The sequence below is a fragment of the Danio rerio genome, chromosome 10 (genome assembly GCF_052040795.2).
Source record: "Danio rerio strain M-AB ecotype USA chromosome 10, GRCz13ab, whole genome shotgun sequence".
Lineage (NCBI taxonomy): Eukaryota > Metazoa > Chordata > Actinopteri > Cypriniformes > Danionidae > Danio > Danio rerio.
The window spans coordinates 10,182,501-10,206,499 of record NC_141030.1 but is presented as its reverse complement, the minus strand read 5'-3'; the positions used below and the strand labels follow the sequence as shown (position 1 = coordinate 10,206,499).

Below are 23,999 nucleotides of genomic sequence, written 5' to 3'. Positions count from 1 at the left end.
GCTCTGATTAAAACCCAGAGAAGAATTATGAAAGACTAATGGTTCGGTTATCGTCATGTAATCTCCTCGTGATTAATACCCCGAACACCTGCAGACCTTGTCCTGGATTTACACTGCGGCAGCTTTTGTTTTCTTTTATCTCTTTGTTTGTCTGTTGGAGGAACACAATACGATGCTAACGCACTGTAGATTCTCACATACTGAGCCTATGGAAGGAAAAACGACTAGCTAGTTGAGCCTTATGTATTGTTTGGGTGGGAGAGATGAAGAATAATGTTCTGACAACTCAGATGCGAGTGTGTGTTGTGTGCGAGTGATCTCTTCTCTTGTTGTGACTGGCCTATAACAATACCCACTGCATGTCTTCATTATTCCAGTGTCAATCCAAGCACAAACTGGCACTGATTCGCTGAAGTTGTTAGCTTGTGTCACTGCTTTTGACAAAAAAAAAAAAAAAAAAAAAACCTAACCAGGCACGATGCAGGGAATTAGGTAAATATACTTCTGCTCTTGATAAAATACTGAGTGAAGAGATTAAGAACATTTGTCCGCCGAAGCATTTTGTCTGAAGCAAGTTGTTTTTAATATTAGTGCTGTATTTTATTTTGCAATACTTTATATTTTGGTTCAAAAGTTTGGCATCAGATTTAAAGACAAATTTAAAGTAGTATTTGTATTCACAGGAATAACTCATTTTAAATGCGTTCAAATCGAAAACATATTTTTGAAATGTCTTTATTTTTAAAAACATTATTTTAAATGAATGTTTTTGTTATTGTATTTTTACTCTTTTTGTTTTCCTCAGACTAACTGAGCAGTAAAACACATAAAAAAAACTTGCAGACTTCAAACTTTTAAGCCATAAGTCAAGTGTGTTTGTGTCACTAGGAATAAAAATCTAAAATAAAATCATAGAATTTTAAATAAAGGTGCTTCAGTCCCTTGTGGCAACTCCTGATAATTCAGGGACTAAGCCAAAGGTAAGTAAATAAATGTATTTTAAATTAAATAAACTTTAGGTCTTTCTAATTTTATAGGTGATACAGTATATCTATATGTCATTAATAATTAATTTAATTATAATGTATATGTATAGATATTACAAAAGTAAATACAAATTTGAAGGGAAAAAGGTACAGTTTAAGTGAAAGTTACACACTATTATTAAATATATAAAAACTATTAAAGTTGCAGTAGGTGATCTTCAAAAATGCTAACCGTTGGCATAATAGCTTTGAAAACACAGTCCCTCCTCTGCCATCCAAAGCCACACCTCCTGAAATCACCCAGTGACATCACTTGCAGAAGAAGTGCACCAAGGAGGAGTTGGAGCTCAATCTTCCCCTTGCTGGAGCTCAGCTTTGCCCATGTGGCTCTGCAGTGAGTACCATTAGGGTAAATATGACAGCAGACAACCTGCTAGATCATGTTTTTAGTTAGTTAGAAAACTTCATAGTACTTTATGATACTACTATTCCAAACAAAAAAACTGTATTATATCTAGCACGTTTCAATTGTGTAGCAAGCAAAACTTGTCATAATGTGCAATATTTCATGCATGCAAGAATCGCTGGTCTCATGTGTTCTGTCCTAAAGTAGCTATGCCTTGCAAGCTATATGCTAAGCCATACTTACATGCTATTTCAGACTGAATATTTAAAGTAGCACGAAACACAGCATAGGGAGCGCATCACAGGTTGTCATAGTTCAGAAATGAAACGATGTGATGTAAATATAAAACCAACTTCAGCTCAGTAAAGCAGGTCAGACCGAATAAGCTATTTACTGATGAAGATTTCAGTGGCTGATGAAGATTTCAGTGCATATAACCCATTCGTAACAACACAATCTACATCAGCTTCGCGTGACTAAAATGCTTTTAAAACAGAACATTACCTGTCTAAAAAAGATACTTCAGCCATGGTGTCGTCCTTCCTCCAGTGTACAAAAGTAACTCCAATATTGATTCAAGATTTTTACAAATTTGGATTCAGCATTTGATTTTACCTCTTACTCTCTCTCTCTCTCTCTCTCTCTCTCTCTCTCTCTCTCTCTCTCTCTCTCTCTCTCTCTTCTCTCTCTCTCTCTCTCTCTCTCTCTCTCGTACATGTCTGCGCGTAAATGGCAGATCTGTGTGAAGAGGGGTGCGCTGATGTACAAATCTACATTTGTTGACAGACAGTTTTAGCTACTTATTAGAATTGTGGGAATTATCAGCCCATGAAATTTTAATTGGATAAATATTTTTTTGTCTTATAGCTCACCCAGAATATAAACATACTTATAAATACATTTAGATAATTTACTTTAATCATTACTATTGAAATAAGAAGAGACTATCAACCAGCACAACAAAAACTGTGAAGACAATCATCTACTGCACCTTTAAAGATTCACAAATCATTAATAAGAAAATGACCATTATATACAAAGTTGAACTCTGTAGGCTTTCATAATAATCAGTTTATAGATATAATAATCCTCAAAGTTGATGAGACGGTGTGATTTTAAACCAATCAGAGAGCAAGATGAGATTTGCTTACGTATTGTGGCGTACCTGGTTAGGACACATCCAACACTAATTGAGCAGCCTCATCCAGCCTTTTCTTTTCTTTTAGGCTGGTTTTAGCCATTCATAACATTTGGCCCATGCTAACACTTTTAGCGAATCCTTCCTCCAGTTTCCAGCCAGCCAAGGAGATGCACTCAACTTCCATCTCCTTTGGATGCACTGGACCACCAAAGCCAATTGGCTCCCTCCTCTTTCCTCCCTCCTGCTGTGCCTTAACAGCCCCTTCCCTCATCACGTGTACATGTGTGAGAGTGTGTGTGTCTATGCGTGTGAGATTTGATTTCCTGTCCCGTTCTTCTCACCGATAGAGAGCGTTGAGTCGAGCGAGCCGGCGGACCTGTTGGATAGACAGAGGTGCCTGGTGGCGTTGGCCTCTCTGCGACATGCCAAATGGTTCCAGGTTGGCGCTCACTTCTTCTCATTGTTATTGTAGCCTTATGACCCAAAACTACATGCCATTTTTTCCCCTTTGATTTCCTTGCAGCTTGACACATCATCACAAACGTTTAAGTATCGTAAGGCTACAAAAGCAATTGTTTTTTTTTTTTTGCCTGTGTTTTTGTTTGTCCATAACCCGCTTGTCATCATCATGAAGGATTTGTCTAGTGCTTTTCCTGCACCATATCTTCCCTTCTCCCACCCCATGACATAAGCCCTGTCCTCCTCCATGATCATCCGCACAACACGGACCAGAACCGAACCACATCACTCACACAGACCTCAACGTACACACACAAGCACATATAGTCAAGGTGTAGAGACGTACAGTAGGGGGTGAAAGGTTGACGTTGATGCTGTTGCTGTCTGTTGTTTAATTGGTGATTCCTTCTGGTTTCCTCAGGCTAGAGTTAATGGCCTAAAGTCATGCGTGATCGTCTTGCGGATACTGAGGCACATGTGCAATAGAGTCCCGGCGTGGGAGCCTCTTAAAGGATGGGTGAGTACTTGAGTTTGTCACTGCAGGTAGTATAGTTACAAAATGGTAAAATTGATGAACCGTTTGTAATTTGGTGAGTAAATTATTAAAGGTCCCATGAAGTGCTTTAAAATATGCATCTTTATTCGACATCTGACGTAATCTCAACTGAAACACGAAGAGAGGGTTGGGCATAGTGTAACCCAGGCGTGTCCAAACTACGGCCCACGGGCCATCTGCGGCCCGCAATAAGTTTGTGGCGGCCCGCGAGGCTTTTTATAAATATCTATAGAATCTGGCCCGCTATACAAAAATGAACGTAATTCAATAAATAACCACCGGGTGTCGCTATTACATGCATTCAATTAAGCAGCTTTTTTATATTCTTGTTATGATCTATCTATCTATCTATCTATCTATCTATCTATCTATCTATCTATCTATCTATCTATCTATCTATCTATCTATCTATCTGTCTGTCTGTCTGTCTGTCTGTCTGTCTGTCTGTCTGTCTGTCTGTCTGTCTGTCTGTCTGTCTATCTATCTACACACAGTTGAAGTCTGAATTATTAGCCCCTCTTTGATTTATTTATTCTTTTTTAAATATTTCCCAAATGATGTTTAACAGAGCAAGGACATTTTTACAGTATGTCTGATAATATTTTTTCTTTTGGAGAAAGACTTTTGTTTTATTTCGGCTAGAATAAAAAGCGGTTTAAATTTTTTTATGAACTAGTTTAAGGTCAAAATTATTAGCCCCTTAAGTCTTCAGAAAAAAACATTGTTATAAAATAACTTGCCTAATTACCTTAACTTGACTAGTTAACTTGATTAACCTAGTTAAGCCTTTAAATGTCACTTTAAGCTGTATAGAAGTGTCTTAAAAATATCTAGTCAAATATTATTTACTGTCATCATGGCAAAGATAAAATAAATCAGTTATTAGAAATGAGTTACTAAAACTATTATGTTTAGAAATGTGTGGAAAAAAATCTTCTCTCCGTTAAACAGAAATTGGTGAAAAAATAAACGGGGGCTAATAATTTAGGGTGGCTAACAATTCTGACTTCAACTGTATATATATATATATATATATATATATATATATATATATATATATATATATATATATATATATATACACGTGTCTGTGTGATGTATGTAAAATTTGGCCCGCGACAACGTTTGTTTTTTTGCATCTGGCCCTCGGCCCAAAAAGTTTGGACACCCCTGGTGTAACCCCTCCCATTTTAAAAAAACAGCCAATAGCATTTTGATTTTATTGCCGTTCTGCCAATGAGAGTGGTTGAGCTCAACTGCAGCAAATTAGAAGCCTCTTGAAGGAGGTGGGGCATGTCTGATACTACCTAGCAGGCACACAACATCATAAGACGTTAATATTAGATTAGATTTAGATCATGACGTCAGGTGACAATAATTTAATGTCTAACCAGTATTTAAGGACAACTTTATTTTGACGTCCAATAACGACGTCAAATTACGTTGATATTTGGTTAATATTAGATTGTGTTGAAAAGTGACCAAAATCCAACGTCTGATAGATGTCATAGTGGTAATGTCCACACAATGTCAAATGTCTGTCAATGTCTGTAACATGATTAGACATTGATATTTGGTTGATTATTGGTTGTATATTGATGTCCGCCTGACGTTGGGTTCTGACATCAGCCCGATTTTTATTTCCAAACAAAATCCAGAAATTATTATATTCAATTTATACCAATGTTTTAAGTTTAGAAGAGTTAAATATATAAATATATTTGGTGAAATAGCTAGATATTTATTATTCTGCCCATTTGTCAAACCATTATGAAATTAAACAAAAATTATACTAAATTAGAATACAATTTTAATTATAATAAAACATTTTTCTTAAACCTGTATTTAACAAATCCAGAGAAAATTGTCAATTGGTCTCTTATTTTCTTTTTCTATATTTGTAAGTAGGGATTGAATGAAGATAGAGCAGTAAATTAGTGAAAGCCACCATTAAAATATAGTTAATTTACTTGTAATTCATGAAATGCAAGTCAATGGCTTACTCTTGACAAAAGTTCTGAATTTGTAAAAGCTGCAAAAATAGTTCTTAGCTGCTATTAATCCAGTCTTCAGTGTCACAAGATCATCCGAGGCTTACATATTAGAATTAAGCTAAATGGCTTTACAATAACTTAATCTCTCTTTTTTGTGGCCCATTTTTGAAGAATCATGTAATGAATTAGTCTTTGACAGATGACTTACTCTTTTGTCCACAGCCTTTGGAGTTAATATGCGAAAAGGCCATTGCCACATGTAACAGACCTCTGGGTGCAGGAGAGGCTCTGCGTCGGGTCATGGAGTGTCTGGCCTCTGGGATACTGCTTCCAGGTACGAAAACCTCCTGAACCTCAAAGTATTATTTTCAGTACTCAATCTGAAAACCCCACTATCAGTAAAATAAAGTTCGGGAGATAAGTTTAAAATGCTTCCGTTATGAGTGCAATTGCGTTACTTTCCTTTGTAGGGTGTTTGCACAACTCTTTGGCTGTCTAAAATCGCCTACTAATCAGTAGGTACTACATTTAAATTGGTAACACTTTACAATAAGGGTTTTTAATTAATGCATTTACTAACATGAACTAATCATAAACAACACATGTACAGTATTTATTAATCATAATTGAACATTTACTAATGCGTTATTGACATCCAAGTCCATGCTTGATCACATTAGTTAATGCACCATGAGTTAACATGAACTAATAATGAACTACTGTATTTTCATTAACTAACGTTTACTAACATGAACAAATACAGTTAGTAGATGTATTGTTCATTATTTGTTTATGTTAGTAAATGCAATAATTAACATTAACTAATAAACCTTATTGTAAAGTGTGACCTTTAAATTTAAATGTACTACTTGACTGTTTAAGAAAAATACATTCTATATAATATGAATGTGAGTAGTATGAATGGAACTCAGATGTACTACATTTGCCATTTTTTCATTATCAACTGACCTACCCATGTCAGTTGCGTTGCTTCATTTTCATAAATTAATTCTCTCATGTGGCATCATGTTATAGCGTAGCATCCATTGGATGTGCACTTCAGAATCTCGCTGGAAGTAGTAGGTCAATCCAGAAATGTCTCTCATTTCATGAATTTGGACATACTACTCCATTCACATGCTGTTTTTAGAGTACTACATAGTATGGAAGTATGTGGTTTTTAAATGCCCAAAAATTAAACTTTTGAAGTGTCATTCAAAAATCTTACTGTATATTCCATAATATTGATGTGCTTAAAAATAACAGGGTTGTGCTTATTTTCTTAATGAGTTATGGCTGTGTTTTGAGCATAATGTGCATTAAACCAATCTGGTTCTGTCATATCTTCCATTCCCTTTAAGAGTCAGTTACATTGCGCCATGGTGCATTTGCTATTTACATGGAGGACCTTTGTAATTAAAACTGACTCAGCGAGTTAAACAAACCATCTGTGCAATGATAAAGAATGAGCCTTCTCCATTTGGCCTCTTTACTTTCTCTTTACTTTTACTTCTTTACATTTGTTGAGTAAGGAAATGGTGGAAACTTACTCGTAACTTACTTATTTTAATCACAAAAGTGGAGTATTGGTGTCCATGTAAATGTACTGTAGTGAAAGTGACAGATGAAGTCGCAAGCAAATCGCAATCAAAGACAGCCCTATTCTCTGCCTTTAAGCTTCTACCATGCGTGTGTGTAGTCCACTTAGAATCCAACATGGAAATCATTTTTGTTTGTTATTGGCATTGATTGTTTTGAAATTCAAATGGCACTTAAATGCCTGTGTTTTTATTCAACCCAAGCTCGTTCTGAAAACATAGCCCCACGGACGTTTCTGGAGACCGCGATTTATATGGCCGGAGGTACGTATGGCTGCAATTCGTTTTTTCAAGCAAACGCTACGGGCCGGTGTGACGCCACTCATCTTCGCGCTCGCCGGCTGAAGGCTCACCTCCTCCGTGTGGAGGGCTTTCCCGCCACAACTAGTTGTCCGGTTAGCTCGTCGTGTTACATCGGCGGAGCGGAGGCCCTGAGAAGGAGGAGCCGGCCATGTGTGACGGCCGGGTTAGACGGAAGAGCATTTCCAGAAATCAGGAAAGACAAAAAACAGAATCCAAAAAATAGAGTTCGTAACGAGGCGAGAATGCGGTGAAATCCGAAAACGCGGTCAAAATCTTACGAGGGCTTTTCTTTTTCTGTACAGCTTTTTGTAAATCGTTGCTTGGGTTTAGGGAAGAAGGAGGAGGAGGAGGGTGGCTGGGTCGGCCGATTTGCCGGCCGCCCAGTCAATCAGTCAGTCAGTCGGACAGACGGTCGCTCGACAGCGGTCTCCGATGGCTTTTTACGTGAGAACACCGCATAAAAAGCCAAAACAAAAACTGCACAAATATTTACCTCCCGGGACGTATTTCGCGGTCTCTAGAAACATCCGCGGGGCTACATTTCCAGAACGAGCCTGGGTTGTTTTCATTTCTGTAATAAATATGGTGTTTTGTGATTAATCATGATTAATTGCGTTTCATGATAAATTACAAAAAGGTGTGATTAATTACGTTAATTTTTTTATCATTTGGCAGCCCTAATTAAAACAAATATAAATATGCATATAATAAATAATGCTGCTATAAATAACAATAACATTATACTGTTATATAACAGATTGTCATGGATAAACTAAAAAAGCCCCCTGACATGATGAAGGCATGGAGGTAGTGATGTTTATATTTATGTAGTAAATAATAATTTTTGTAACATTTTTTGTGATGTCAATCGATTAAAAAAAATTAACTAATTAATCGCACCTTTTTTTTTTTTTAATTAGTCGCGTTTAATCACATTTAAAATACTGAAAGTTGTAATTTTGGCTATTCAAATGTAAAATTAATGTAAATGCAAGACAAAAACTATTTAAATTCAAAATATAATTGTTTATTAGAATTTTTGTTCAACTTGTAACACAGATTTCTGGGTAAACAACATACCCACAATAAACCATCAAGATCCTGGCTTGACAGCCATATTTATTAAAGAAATTAAAACACAGGCATGTTAATGACATTTAAATTTCAAAACAATCAATGCCAATAAAGAAAACATTGATTTCCATGTTGGATTCTAAGTGGACTGCAAAAAAATGGCAAAATACAGGAATTGCAGATATGGAAAATGGAAAATTATAATAATAAACTATAGAATACAAACTGTTCATTATAAACATTAACTCATTATAAAGTTTTATTGCTGTGAGTTGAGAACATTAGTTATAGAGTAGAAACAATTTTGCTTAATCCTCCTTTACATTCATCCAATTGCTAAGACTAGGAGTATCCCGCAAGTGCACAGAGACTCCCAAATGCCCGCAAATGAATGATAATTTCTCCCCCACATCCATCCTAGCTCTTCAGGTAGCCTATGTGGCGCGCATCTCACCCCCACCGTCCTTCAGGTACGTCTCGCGCGCACACGCCCCTACTCAGATACGTCGCTCACTCCACCCCTAACACCCCTCAACGGGCCTGACACAGACACACACACAGACACACACACAACGCGCTGCAGACGTTTTGGCCCCAACGGCCTTCCATACTGCAGCGACTCCCCTCAGATTCAACACGCATGATCACGTTTATCAAATTTGCTTAAACTAAGCGTCCTTAAGTATTACTGTATTTCACAAGGATTCTGACACAACAATGCAAAGCATACGCTTTCGTTGCGTTTAATGAGGAAACACGCTAAACATGGAGGGCTCATGCTGAAAGGCAGAGTAATGCCCTGTCTCTGACAGCTCGCGACTTCACCTGAGACTTTCTGAGTACATTCACATAAGACACCAATACTCCGATTTTAATATGATTAAGATTATACTCTTATTAAAATTCTACCGTGTAGCCTAAGCAGTGATTTTATTACCTTAAAGGAACATCGAGTCATAAAATGCGGAGGATTTTCTTTCTGTTCGCCATGCGGTATCAACTTACAACAGAAGTCGAAAGTTAAAAATGAAACACCCGAAATTGCATGAAACTTTGGAGAGCCTGGTGATGCGACTAATTGTTTTGTACTGAAACTTGCCTTCAAAAAGTGCTTCCTTGGTCTTATCCACATTTATTGCATGTTAAACACACTTCCACCACAACAGGAAGTAACAAAAAACCTACAACTGAGTTAATTGCGTTAATTTTTTTTAACGCGTTAATTATTTAAAATTAATCGCATGCGTTAACGCACTAATTTTGACAGCGCTAAACATTTGAATGCCTTTTTTTTTCATATGTAAAGATATGTGTGTATTCTGTACATCCTGTGTTTATTAAGCGTGTAGACTGATTAGGCACATAACTAGCTTCCTCTGTGCTTGACTTCAGACCAGCTTTTACTTTGTCAATGGCATGGTCTATTTCAGCTTCTCAAAATAGCAATCCACCAACAATGCGCCTTAACACACCTCTTTTATAGACCGGCACACCCATGAGTCCACAAAGTGGCACAAAGGGATTTGCTATTTTAACAACATGGCGCAAAACGTGAAAATTAGGGTTGCACTTGTTTGAAAATAGCAAGAAATTGCACAAAACAAGTCTTGCACCTTATTGCGCCGGGTGTATGATAGGGCCCTTGGTCTTAAGTATGTCAGAACTGTAGCGTTAACACTTTTGAATACTAAAATGTAGAAATATATCCTTTTTATTTATTGAAGTATTAACTCTAGATCATACATTCCCTAATCATTTAAACATACAGTAAATCCTCTCATGTAATGAATATGCAAGATAAATGTGAATATGTCCAGCACAGTTTGATGACAGCAGTGGTGTCACTATCAGATCTGGCTTTCATTCGCAAAGCTCTAGTTCCTGTCTGTGGCCCAGAGGAATAATGGAGCCTCATTTATCTAGTCTTGACATAACTAGTCCATCGCTCACCACACTTATACTCTTTTCTCAGTTATTCATTAATAATGAGATGCAGACATTAATATAGAATCAGCTCGCATAGGAAATAAGCCCTTCCCACAATGATATATATACACTTAGTTGAGCATAATATATATATATATATATATATATATATATTTGTATTGTACCTGCAGGGCATAGTTTAAGCAATGAAAGGCTCGCTTTAAAGTTTAATTAACACCTCACCTGCAGTGATGGAGCGTTACTCGCTAAAGACTGAAACTTGTGGCTTTCTCGGTTGGATAAATCATATGTTTTATTAAATGTATTCCTCAGGTGGACCAGGATTGCATGATCCCTGTGAGAAGGAGCCAACGAACACCCTGTCGGCCATGACGGATGAGGAGGCAGAGGCTATTACATCCAATGCACAGGTAAACCAGTGTGTCGAGATATGTGTGAGATGCAGGTGTCAATGAGAAAAGGAGATGTGTGTGTGTGTGTGTGTGTGTGTGTTTGGTGCTCTCAGAGGTGCTTATCTCATCTATGCTGTGTAGATTGCTGTCATGTCTCAGACACACACACACATAAACACAGGTCTTATCAGTGATTCAGCCTAATATGTAAGGTAGACGATATTCTTGTTGGCAGTGAGTCATGTCACAACACTAAATGAATACAAATTGACTGTGCGGTGGACTGAAACTCATTCATTCATCTTCCTTTGGCTTAGTCCCTTATTTATTAGGGTATGGCACAGCGGAATGAACTGCTGACTATTCCGGCATATGCTTTATGCAGTGGATGGCGGCAACCCGAAACTGGGTGGACTGAAACTGCATCTATTTTTTATTTTTTTTCTTTATGAACAACTGTTGTTGCCAAAAAGTTTCAAAGTGCTGTATATAGAAAATATGCAGTTGAGCTAAAGACAAATATAGAGCAAAATTTGAAAAATCTTAATATCATTTGTTTTGATTTTCCATTAAAATGCACAGTATGTTTTTTGAGTAAATGTTCATTTGCATTTTATTTTATAAATTACAGTACTAATAAAGTGGCTTTTCAAACAAGATTATTATAATTTATATCATATTTATAAAATTTTAGTATGTATTTGCAGAAAAGGAGAAAAAAGAGAACAAAATTTAGATCCTTGCTACATGTTAAAATTGTGTTGTCATTTTCTACTGTCATTTTCTGCAAATAAGCGCTTGCATAATGCTTTTTTGATTGTATAAATCAAATACACGCACACATATAGTGATATTATACATATATTGTTTAACTTGGGCCTCTTGGTGGCGCAGTGGGTAGCACGATGCACAAACACAAGTCTGTATGCGGCCCCAAAAGTGGGGCGTAACTTGAAGTCCTAATCGCACGAGATATCATAATGAGGGGTGTCACGGTGACGCAGTGGGTAACATGATCGCATTACAGCAAGAAGTTGGCATTTCTGTGTGGATTTTGCATGTGCTCCCTGTGTTCGCACTGGATTCCTCCGTGTGCTCCGGTTTCCCCCACAGTCCAAAATTCATGTGGTATAGGTGAATTGGCTAAGCTAAATTGTCCGTAGTATATGTGTATGAATGCAAGAGTGTATGGGTGTTTCCCAGTGTTGGCTTGTGGCTGGAAGGGCATTCACTGTGTATAACCTTTGCTGCATAAGTTGGCGACTTTTCCACTGTAGCAACCCCTGATGAATAAAGGGACTAAGCCGAAAAGAAAATGAAACGATGAATGTTTATCTTGACAGCACCCTTTTTACCCCTCCCTACCACGTCTCTCCTCAGACACGTCACGCGCGCGCACCCTGTCAATCACCACCTCTCTTGACAGCTTAGCGGGACACTGCAAAATAAAATAAACCCTGACCCTGACCAATGTGAAGAGAGTTTACTCGCACGTGACTTGTTTTAGCTCTTTTGGTCCGATTAGAAACTTTGCAGTGTGAAAGCGAACCGCTCCAAGAGCAAAGAGCAACAATGTAACAATTGTAATCTCTGTTTCGGAACAACTGAATCGATTCACAGGTGTGAAAGCACCCTCAGTGCAAACCAACACATATTAGTGATTCAGCATGTATATTTAATAACGTTAAAGAGGTTTAATATGTATTAATTAAATCAAAAACCTTATCATTTTGTTGGAGTGCAGCAAGAACACTATTCTATGCTTCTGAATGACTATTTAAATTTCAATTGTGTTTCGTCTGGTGCAAACAACCAAATTGCTTATTTTTGGCAGGGGCACCGCTAGGTGGGGGGAAGCTTGGACGTTTCTAAGGATCTATTCAATTTGGGGACCCCAGAGATAATATTAGGGGCCCTTGCAACACCCCTCAACCCTGTTTCTTAAATATCTGCAAACATATTATTGTATTTTTATACTGTAGAAGAGTCAAAAACTTGCATACTGCACCATTCAAGACAGCAAAAAGATATAAAGGTTATCTAAAAGAGTCAGTATTACTTAAATGCATTCATGCATAATGTTGTAATATCTCTTTATCATTGCAGTCATGTTTACCTTAATTACAGTTACCAACATCCCTTCCGTCAGAACGTTATTCAATTCAACAACTTGAAAGAGAATTATTGTTTACACTTATCACATTAATACATGCAGATCAGTTTAACAATATGCATATGAAATATGTATCTTCAGATACTTTTGCCACACTCATTTTATATATTAATAAAAGTGCCAGCAGGGTTTCCTCCGAGTGCTCCGGTTTCCTGCACATTCCAAAGAAATGCTATATAGGTGTATTGAATAAACTAAATTAACCATAGTGTAGAGTGTGTGTTTGTGTGTGTGTGAGAATGAGTGTGTTTGGGTGTTTCCCAGTACTGGGTTGCGTCTAAAAGGGCATCCGATGCTTAAAAAACATGCTGAAATAGTTTGTGGTTCATTCCACTGTGGCGGCCTCTGAAATAGAGACTAAGCTGAAAAAAAATGAATGAATGAATAATGATTACAGTTTTTAAGGCCATACAGTCTCTCTGACAGATTGATCGACAGATAGATAGATATATAGAAATCTTTAACAACACCCTCTAAAAAACATCAGCACAGTCAAATTGTTTATTTTTTATATCACCAGCATAATCTTATTCAAAGCATTTCTATTATTCCATGTATCATCCAACCCTTACACACACACACACACACATTTCAGCAGAGCACCTTGATGATTGGCTCTCTAATGAGTGTGGGAAAATGATACGGCATCAGCCCGTGAATCTTTACTCCTGCCTAGAGGATTGTGTGTGTGTGTGTGTGTGTGTGTGTGTGTGTGTGTGTGTGTGTGTGTGTGTGTGTGTGTGTGTCTGTGTGTGTCTGTGTGTGTCTGTGTGTGTCTGTGTGTGTCTGTGTGTGTGTGTGTGCGTGTGTGCATGGTTGCATGTGTGCGCTGCATCTCTGAGCTCTTTTCCTTTGAACCCTTGTGCAGTCGAGATCAGAATCACAATGTGCCTAATTGTTTTGCAGCAGATCGAAGAGGTTCAGTCTCTCACACACACACTTATACACACAACTAAATCTACACACAGCACTGAAGCTCAGAGCTTTATTGCTTAACACATCCATCCTATTTTATTATTTCCTTGTTAAAAAAGAGAAAAAAAAACATAAAAATTGAAGCGTAGTAAGTTTTGGGGAAAATAATAGTTTATTATGTATGCTTTTGCTTGCCTCATCTCCTACTTTCCTTAAATTTTTTGGGGGTGGGGGGGTGTTGGTTTGCTGATGTAAATGAGGATTTGTTTATACTGCAGTTTGCCGTATTCATAAATGAGATGCAATGCGGTGATACTGTATGGCTTACCTACAGAGATACTGCATTCAGGAGAGAGTTTCTGTCATTAGACCGTGTTTATACCTGTAATTTACTCTGTGGTGGAGATTTCATGAGTTCAAGATGATTTGCGTCAATTTATAGGCAGGGAAGTTATATTTATCTTCGTTAAAATGTCATTATTGCTTATTAACCTAAAATCACTTTGCTAGCAGCAGCAAATAGTAGAGCTTGGACTCAAACTAAATGTTTACTGATTAGCATCTGTTTTAATCTTAGTGCTAAATGTGTAAATGAGTGTAAAATATTTTATATATTTTAAATTTTATGAAATTTTTAATTATTTTTTATTAAATAAAATTTATTTAAAATTAAAAATATTTTATTTTATATTTATTTTTAAATATTTATAACGATTGGAGGACCTACACTCTAAAATGCAACACTTATTTTATTATCAGGAAAAAAAGAAAAGGTTTACTTCAAAAACAAAACCCTAAATGTGAGCTTTAGTGTACATAAAAAATGATGTAATTATTATTTTCTCAAAATAAATGATATAATAAATTAGTAAAATATATTATTTATTTAAAAAATAATAAAAATAACAATAAAATTATCAGATGAATTACAAACATAACCACCTCTTACATTGCTATTCCAACAAGGCCTATAGACATGTCTTTAATAAATGTTTATGTATGGGAACGTGTACCAAGATTTTTCCTTTTGTAAGTATATCAGTGATGTAGATATTCTGATTGCTGTAATTAAAAGGGTTTCTCATAAGGGGCTCACAGACATTTTTCATTTTTCATTTTATTGCACCCAAACTCTATGGTGCCTCTCCTAATAGGCTGCAACTAAACCAAACAGCTTTGTCAATATCTGTTGGGATGAGTTAATGTGAGTTAGTTGTAGCATGAATTATTTGTGCGGCAGTACCCCATAATTCTTCTGAACGGGGTGATTCAGTGCCTGGAAGTCCTCGTCTACAGGCGGTCTCTCGGCTCAAGCAGAGAGTTATTGCTTTATTATTAAAAAAAAAAAAAAAGATTTGCAAGCGTGTGTGTGTGTGTGTGTTTCTTCAGGGCACTTTTTAAGATTTTTTTTTTTAGGGGCCGATCCTTTTGGTCTATGCTTTGATAATTTGATACATTTTTGTGTGTGTTTTTTTTGTTTGTTTGTTTCCAGCATGCTTTGCGGCTCATGGCTTTTGGACAGATCTATAAGGTCTTGGATATGGACCCTCTTCCCTCAAGTAAACCTTCACAGAAATACCCCTGGTCAGATAAGGAAGGTGAGCAGACATAACTAAAATGTGTTTTATATTGTTTTCTATGTAATTGTGCAAAGCATCAGCATTTTTACTGGTATTTAAAATTTACTGGTATTTTGTAAATGATGAATGGTATTCTACTAAAGCTTCGTCTGGTAATTTCACAGTGATTTCCCAGGTTTAATGTGTGGAAGGTGTCTGTTGTCTAGTCTAAATTATTATTAAGTAATTTGTTGGTTAAAAATTGTGAAAATTATAGAGCTCTAAAGGCATAGTTTACCTAAAAATTAAAAACTACTATCTACTCTTGCTGGGATTCTCCATGTATTTTAAAATTCTATCCCGCTATCATCCCGTTTATTTTATTTAGTATTTCCCGTTTTTCCTCTATATATTTGTAATCTTTCAATAAAAAGTCAAAGTAGCATCAAAGCACCGATCTCAAAAGAGATATAATTGTGAGAATTGTTCAAGAGAATTATGCTTTTGATTTGTTTTATTCAAATTAATATTCACTTAATTTCCATTAAAGCTATGCGTTGACTGTCACCCTTCCTATACACCATGTGAATTAGTAACATTGCTGACTGACCGACGCGCTCTGTTTTAAAGATTTAAGAAACCCTTGAGTACTTTTTAAAAATATTTTAACAGATTTGTGTGTGTTGAGCATCAGTTAAGACAATGTTAGCATCTGTCAGCTTTAATTGTGGGGAAAACTGGATAATTTTGAGCGTTGGATAGCTAATTACATCTTCTGGATTTAAAATAATTTTTGGGGCGGGATTAAAATCGGTGACAGCACAAAACTGCAAGTGGAGTGATGATGCAGTGGTTTCTCATTATTATTCAAAGCAGGGTTTTCTTATCCTATGAGAAGAGCCTGTTTCTTAATTATTCATGACTGCACGGGCTTTCCAAAGGTAAGACAGACCTGCCAGTGCCAAGCTGTGATGCCCCCTATGTTGATGACGGGATGAAACTGCGTCCACTGACCCACCGCACATAGTATTTAGCCGTTCATGAAGGGTTGTATGTGTTTGTTTCCATGATCTATGGGGGTTGTTGCATGTTTTTCCCCGCGATGCTGTCAGGGCCGATACAGCAAAGCTGTATGTGTGCAGCAAGCATTTTTGCTGGGAGAGCAGTATGAGAATTGCAGAATGGCGGACTTTGTCTTTTATCAGTTGAGTTTGTTTACATTTAGACACATCGCCGTGCTGCTATGTTCGCCCAAATCCTTCAAATTACCAACAGGGCTAATGGTTGAAATAGACAGGGCAAGAGACCTGAGATGCTTTTTCTTAATTCTGAGGTAGACTTAAAACAAAAGTGGACTTAAAACTTTAAGACACAGTTCCCGGATTAGCTTTGGTATACAGGTGATTTGAAGTGGAACGAAAGTGGAAACCTTTGGATTTGGGTGGGTTTTTAAACAGACAAATACACTTAATAATATGTAAACATGTCCGTCCTGGCGTGTTTTATTTTCAACACAAATGATTTTGTCTTAAATGAGCAGAAACAGTTATGATAATAATTAAATACTTTCATTATAGATCTGTGAATTCTTAAAGTGACATCTCTGTTATCGAACAAAACAGTGGAACAAAATGAGAGTTACGCTGCTCTTCGCTAAATAATTATAGTAACTTTATTTAACACTGTGATTAAAAGTGAACAAGATTTTATGACTTGATTTGATTTCTGTATTAATTTTAATAAGCTAAAGCTTTTTTATTATCAATTTTCTAACACTTGTTATGTACATAATTCTATCATATAAAGCTAATTTCCTCCCCATAATTGTGATGGTTTCAACTAGGCTTAGACAGTATACCATGATATATCTCAAGCAAAATGTCAGCACCAACTCGTGTAACTTTTGTGTATACCATGATATATCTCAAGCAAAATGTCAGCACCAACTCGTGTAACTTTTGTGTTTTTAACAAAATCAGGCCAAAACAAAGTTTGATTGGAGTGCTATTACATTTTATAAACACATTTGATCTACCATTGGTGTGTGGAGTTTATAAAATTGGTCAGTGTGGCTCTGAGGCTCCACCTTCCTCTCTGGTTAAGCAAAATGTATTTAATTTAGTTATTTTAATGCAAGTAAATACACGAACACTTAAGAGCTGTTGTAAGAGCTATTGAGTGTAAATCTGATAGTAGGCACTGGTTAGTTGTTCATGTTTACTACTATAAACTGCTTACTTTTAAATAATTGTATGTTTATGTACTACTGTAAGTGCTATTGAATAAACAGGACTGGAGTGCCGACTTGCAGAGTAGTTCATTGCTTGTGTGTTATCATTAGCAAATTAACTCTCCTGTTGTAACAGGTCTAGGGCTGAAGAGACCTTATGAAGATGGTCTGATGGATGACAAAGACCTCATCAAAAAGATGAAACGCAACCTGAGAAAAGGTAAGTCTGAATAATGATAGACTGATATAAAGGTCAGATTAATGATTTGGGATCTGCCATTTTGTGTGGTTGGGTTAAATAATTGTGTATTTGAATCCAAATAATATGGAAAAATTATGTGTGTCTTATTTGTTATCATTACATTGTTTTGTTAAGGTAACATTATTGTTGTTGTTTTTTAAGTGTCAGTCAGTTTAAATAGATTGTTCAACCTACAATTAACAATTACTCACGATCAAGTGGTTCCAAACCTTTGAATTTCTTTTTTTATTGTTGAACACAAAATAAGGTATAAAATAAGGTATAAATTAAAATTTTTGAACCATTTTCAAAAATGTTAGAGACCTGGAACTGTTGTCTTCCATAGTAAGAAAAACAAATCACTACAGGTTTTCAGCATTTTCCAAAATATAATCTTTTGCATTCAAAAAAAGAAAGAAAATCAAATAGGTTTGTGACAAAAGGTGAGTAAACAATAACAATGTTTTCAGTTTTGGGTAAACTTTTTCTTTAAAAATGCATTTATGATGACAATCATCTTTTGTAAGCTGTTTGGACAAAACTATGTGCAGGTATAGTGTGTATAAACACAATAAGTGTCTTTTTTTATTTCCTGATGTTAAAATAGGATCCAAATCCCTCCCATTTTGAGGCTCGCCTCAATGTAACGTAGGAGTGCGGTTTCTCTGCCCATCGAATTGATTGACAGCCGAGTATTAACATGTCTCCATAGTAACGCGTATAATCATATCAACAAGACAGGACGTGCGCAAAGCAACCTGGATTAAAAGATTTGTTCAGCTTACTGTGATCATCAGTCATCATCAAATGTGATCAAGAATGAGTTTTACAAGTTTGAAATGTTTTTAAAACAGAGCAAGTTTGTAATTAATTACAGTGATTTTACCGTCTTTACTTTATCACCACAGCCGCATGTCAGTACAATTAAAAAAGAAGATGGTTAAATCCTTTGTGGACATCAAATCAGGTTTATTTTGTACATTAACATTACAGATATCCATACAGCAGTGGATGCTGTATCCTGTGTAATGTGTATCCTGTCACATTTGCTGTGCAAAAACAGTGCAAAGTGAAACGAGCGCTCTGTGTGCATGTGAACTTTGTAATGACATTGTGTGTGACTCATCATTGCAGAAAGGCTTGAATTAACCCCACAACAAAAACATCAAGTAATCCTTCTTACTGTAGTATTTCTCACAAACATTATGTGAGATCTGCTTCCTTTATATCTGTTACTGTGATGTTTATGTGAAGGAGATTGAGGCACACTCTGACAGATGCAGAGGATGGTGGGCGGGGAGAACTAGCATTAAAGGCACAGGCCACAAAAACAGCTACATAGTGTTCAAAGCAGAAAATCCAATATTCTGAAAGCTATAATAAATAATCTGATGGGTGTTTTGAGCTGACACTTTACAGTACTTTCTGGAGACACAAAATACTTATCTTAAATTTTGAAAAAGGGGTAAAATAGGTGCCCTTTAATGCATTTAGTCAGTACTGTGTGCTGTCTTCTTTAAACAATATACTCCTCTGTATTAAGCCAATAAGGAAACGCTTCTACAGTAATCTACATCTGATCATTCTTTAATTCACCCCAGTTTGACTATAAAAGCTTTTCCCCTCTTTCTATACAGATCAAGTAACAATCTGATTTTTTAAAAATCTTTTTTTATATATATATATGTCCCTGACTCTTTTTTTTTTATTATTTATTTGGGCAGCATTGCGTCACAATATCTAATATCTTACCTGCTTTCTCTCAAGTAAACTGTTCAGATGTCACTCCACTCTTTTATTTGCCGCCGTTCCTACACTCTCCCGCTGTGCCTCCATCTCCCACTTTCACATACAGTACAGGAAGCAGACAGCCTTTGGGAAATCAATGCCATTGATTCTTAGTTTCTCTTGGAGCCGCGCTGCTGTCCCCAGCCTGTGCTCCTCGCCGGACTCAAATAAATGGCTTTCAAAGCAGCAGAATTCGGCAATTAGCTGGCTGATGGAACGAAGCGATAGCAAAAAGTCACACGATGAGCTGTGTATCTAAAGACTGCTTCCTTTTCGCCGTAATCACTGAGGTTTATTTCTGTCCTCTTTCCCTTCCAGCAGTTCTTGACAGTAAAGCAATAGACTCCAATCAGCCCATGAACGCTCTGATGCGCTTGAACCAGATCCGGCCGGGGCTGCAGTACAAACTGCTGTCTCAGTCAGGTCCGGTTCACGCCCCCGTCTTCACCATGTCCGTAGACGTCGACGGCACTGTTTACGAAGCCTCGGGATCCTCCAAGAAGACCGCCAAGTTGCACGTGGCAGTAAAGGTACATCTTGTGATCAGAGCAGTGAACATAACGGAAGGATTACTTCACTCAAAAATGTGTATTTTGTCATCTTTTACTTGCCTTTATGTTATTCTACAACCTCTGCCTGAAGAAAGTAATCAGTGTCCAAGCTATTCTCCTCCATGCAGTTAAAGTGGTTTATATTACAAGTGTTTTAAAATCTGTAGATGTATACACTATACTGAATGGAAAAGAGCAGCTTGGACATTCTGCCTAATTTCTTCTTTTGTGTTCTACGCACCGAACACAGTCATATGAGTTTAGGTGAGTAAATGATGACAGAGCTTTTGCTGTATTTTAGAGTGAATTAATCCTTCACCAAATATTAATTTGAAGCCACAGTTCTGACGCAAGTAGTGTGGATTTAATTTTCTTACACTGTTGACCTGTTTTTTTCCTTCTTATTTTTTGCTCTGTCACATTAAATAAAAGGGATATATATATATATATATATATATATATATATATATATATATATATATATATATATATATATATATATATATATATATATATAGATAGATAGATAGATATATATATATATATATATATATATATATATATATATATATATAAATACTTTTATATCTTTTTACAATTTCAACTACAATAACGGCTGTTTGAGCTGTTCAGTTTTAGTTAACTGATTGATTTATCAGATAGCAAAGCATCTGTTTTTTTCTGTGTTTACAAAATATGGACAACATCATTAAAAAGGGTTAATAGTTAGATAATATATTCATAAAACTGTATTTAAAGACTTGATTCCTTTATTTAGAATGAACTACATTATGAAAAGTGGGTCAAATGATTTAAAGGGAGTTGTTTTATTTTATTTATATGTTTTTTGTAAGTAATTTATTTAAAGGTCTTGAACTCTGTAACACAATTCAAACAAATTATTATTATTATTATTATTATTTATTTTATCATCATAATCTTCATCATTATTATCATTATTATTATACTAAAATTATGTATTCATAAAAGTAATATAATAGCAATAACAATTGTAAATAATACTATCAATAATAATAATCATTTAAAATAGAAACTTTTTAAACAAATCTTTTGCAGTTTTTCATGTTTTGCGTTTTGCAATAATATTAGCAATTGTAATAAAAAAATTTGTTTTTGAAACAACAACAATAATTGATAAAGTAATTGTAATAAAAGTAATATAATAATAATACAACATATTAATATTTAATGTTTATTCATTAATATTAATATTTGTCAAAACAAAAGTAGTATCATAATGTTTTACTTAAAATCAAGTTTATGAAGCATCAATAGAAATAATAATAGTAACAATAATAATAATAATGTAAAATATTACTTGTGTAGTATTTCATGTTTATTATTTAATATTATTAATTGTAATATAAATACTGTAATAGTATTTATAAATTAGTATTTCTCTAGTATTTCTATTAAATTAGTATTTCTCATAAAATCATATTTTTTTAATTAAAAAAAAAAAAAAAAATTCATTAATTTTCTTATGGGCTTAGTCTCTTTATAAATCTAGGGTTGCCACAGCAGAATGAACCGCCAACTTATCCAGCACATGTTTTATGCAGCGGATGCCCTTCCAGCCGCAACCCATCACTGAGAAACATCCATACACACTCATTCACTCACATACCCCACAGACAACTTTAACCTACCCAAATCAACTATGGAGCATGTCTTTGGAATGTAAGAGAAACCGGAACACCCAGAGGAAACCCACGTCAACACAAGGAGAACATGCAAACTCTACAAAGAAATGCCAACTGACCCAGCCGAAGAACGAACTGTGCTAATCACTGCGCAACTGTGATGTCCTGTTAATAATAATAATTATTATTATTATTACTAGTAAAAGTAGAAGTAGTAGTAGTAGTAGTAGTAGTAGTAGCAGCAGCAGCAGTAGTAGTAATTACTTCTACTACTACTACTACTACTACATCTTAATAACTGAAGAAGGCATACATTAGTTTTTTCTAGCAAGTCATTTTCAAGAGCATTCTGTTGAACTAGTACTGAACGTCTGTTGAGCTCTTGTTAAATGTTAAGCTTTATACTCAATCCTGGTTAAATCCATCATTTAGCATTATACATGAGCTTTTCTGAAATAGATTTGTAGATGGTTAATGTAACAGGACTGTATAGAAGATTACAGTGGGTTGCTTTCTTTAGGAAAACCGGTTCTTTCACACAGACACACACACACACAGACACACACACGCAGGATGCAAAAGGGCTCAAATGTATGTAATCCCAGAGTGCATGTGAACAAAGGCTGTGGAGTGTAGGACCGCACTAATCCTCTTTCTGTGAAAGCAGAGACATTAACGCCACCAACAGCCCCAATCTGGGTCAGACTGACAAATGAACACTGGCGCTCTTATGATATCCTTTCCCCCTGTGTAAAACCACACTAAATCTGAGACACGGTATGCAGATATATGAGCCTCTGATGGCAAAGCAGTGCAGTTAAACTGAAAGTAGAGCCGCGTTACCAGAGACATACAGTACAGTATAGTGCTCATTTAATTCAACTTGTTTATTGAGATGTAAGATAGACTCAAAAAAATTAAGTTTGCCTAAGAAAGAGCCAAAGCAAACACTACCAAATTACTATTGTATATACAAAATAGCACTACAAAATACAATGTCACTTACCTGTTATGTAATGATTTGTTTAGTTGTAGTTTGTAATATATGTTAATAAAATGCTGTTTTTCTCCCATAGTAACTTATTTTGCGGTCTCTGTCGCCATCCTACGGCGAAATCAATCGTCTTTGATCTGCTCAGTATGACAGGAAGACTCGCTGAATCTCAGATATTATAAATATTTAAAATAGACACTATCCTTATAAATAAACTGCATAGTTGCCATCTAAACAACTACATTCGCGCCTAAAAAGCCTCAATACATTATGTTGTCCAACAGCAGCAATATTTGTCAAACTGTTGTGAGTTTATTGATCTGCTGTCACTCTTATGTGGGCGGAGTAATAAAGAAGGGTTAAGAGGTTGTAGAAGAGCTAATATTACCTTAATATTTTATGGCCAATTGAGTTCAAGAACCAGACAGAACTGTTGTATGTATATATATATATATATATAAATTAAAGATGCACGATTCTGGCTAAAATGAGAATCACGATTTTTTTGCCTAAAATAAAGATCATGATTTTCTCACGATTCTGTAGATGTAAAATGAAGGCAAATATGAGTGGGCTATTATTATTGTTATTCTCAAACATATGGTAAAATAGCAATATGCTTTGTGTAGTTGTACTGTTGGTTAAAATGCTAAATTTTCCATAGACTTGGAATGGTGGACTTGAACAGACTTTAGATTTGTCCTGGTCATTAATGCTGATGATAATTCTGATGTTGAATTATTGTGTTTGAGACATATGCTTACAATCTATAATTGTCTGTTTAAAATCTGTCACTGACATGATTTTCGTGAATGCAGAAGACTGGGTGGGTATTTTTGCAATTTGGCGGGTTTTGGATACTTTTGGGGCTGGAATCAGTCAGCTACATCTGGCAACACTGTGTGTGCTTTCGGTTTCATTTCCACTGCTAAGTGCGGTTCACTTCCCGCAACTCCCAAACGATCACTCTGTGCCACAAACTGAATGTTATTTACAACATTATTAACGTTACCTGTAATTTACAGCCT

The 23,999-nt window shown here is 35.8% G+C and overlaps 1 protein-coding gene across 12 annotated transcripts in view; it reads left to right on the top strand.

Moving 5' to 3' along the window:
* strbp (spermatid perinuclear RNA binding protein) overlaps positions 1 to 23,999 on the top strand; it is a 195,103-nt gene that overhangs the window by 145,799 nt on the left and 25,305 nt on the right. For 6 of the 12 annotated variants that reach the window (XM_087270222.1, XM_087270223.1, XM_087270226.1 and 3 more), the window contains exons 7-13: positions 2,881 to 2,972; positions 3,414 to 3,509; positions 5,765 to 5,876; positions 10,777 to 10,874; positions 15,437 to 15,542; positions 17,870 to 17,953; positions 20,084 to 20,292. In XM_087270222.1, the coding sequence (XP_087126348.1) occupies positions 2,881 to 2,972; positions 3,414 to 3,509; positions 5,765 to 5,876; positions 10,777 to 10,874; positions 15,437 to 15,542; positions 17,870 to 17,953; positions 20,084 to 20,292 (797 nt within the window). Of the gene's footprint in view, positions 1 to 2,880; positions 2,973 to 3,413; positions 3,510 to 5,764; positions 5,877 to 10,776; positions 10,875 to 15,436; positions 15,543 to 17,869; positions 17,954 to 20,080; positions 20,293 to 23,999 lie in introns of all 12 variants that reach the window. The other 6 variants (XM_087270220.1, XM_087270221.1, XM_087270224.1 and 3 more) reach the window with 1 other exon arrangement.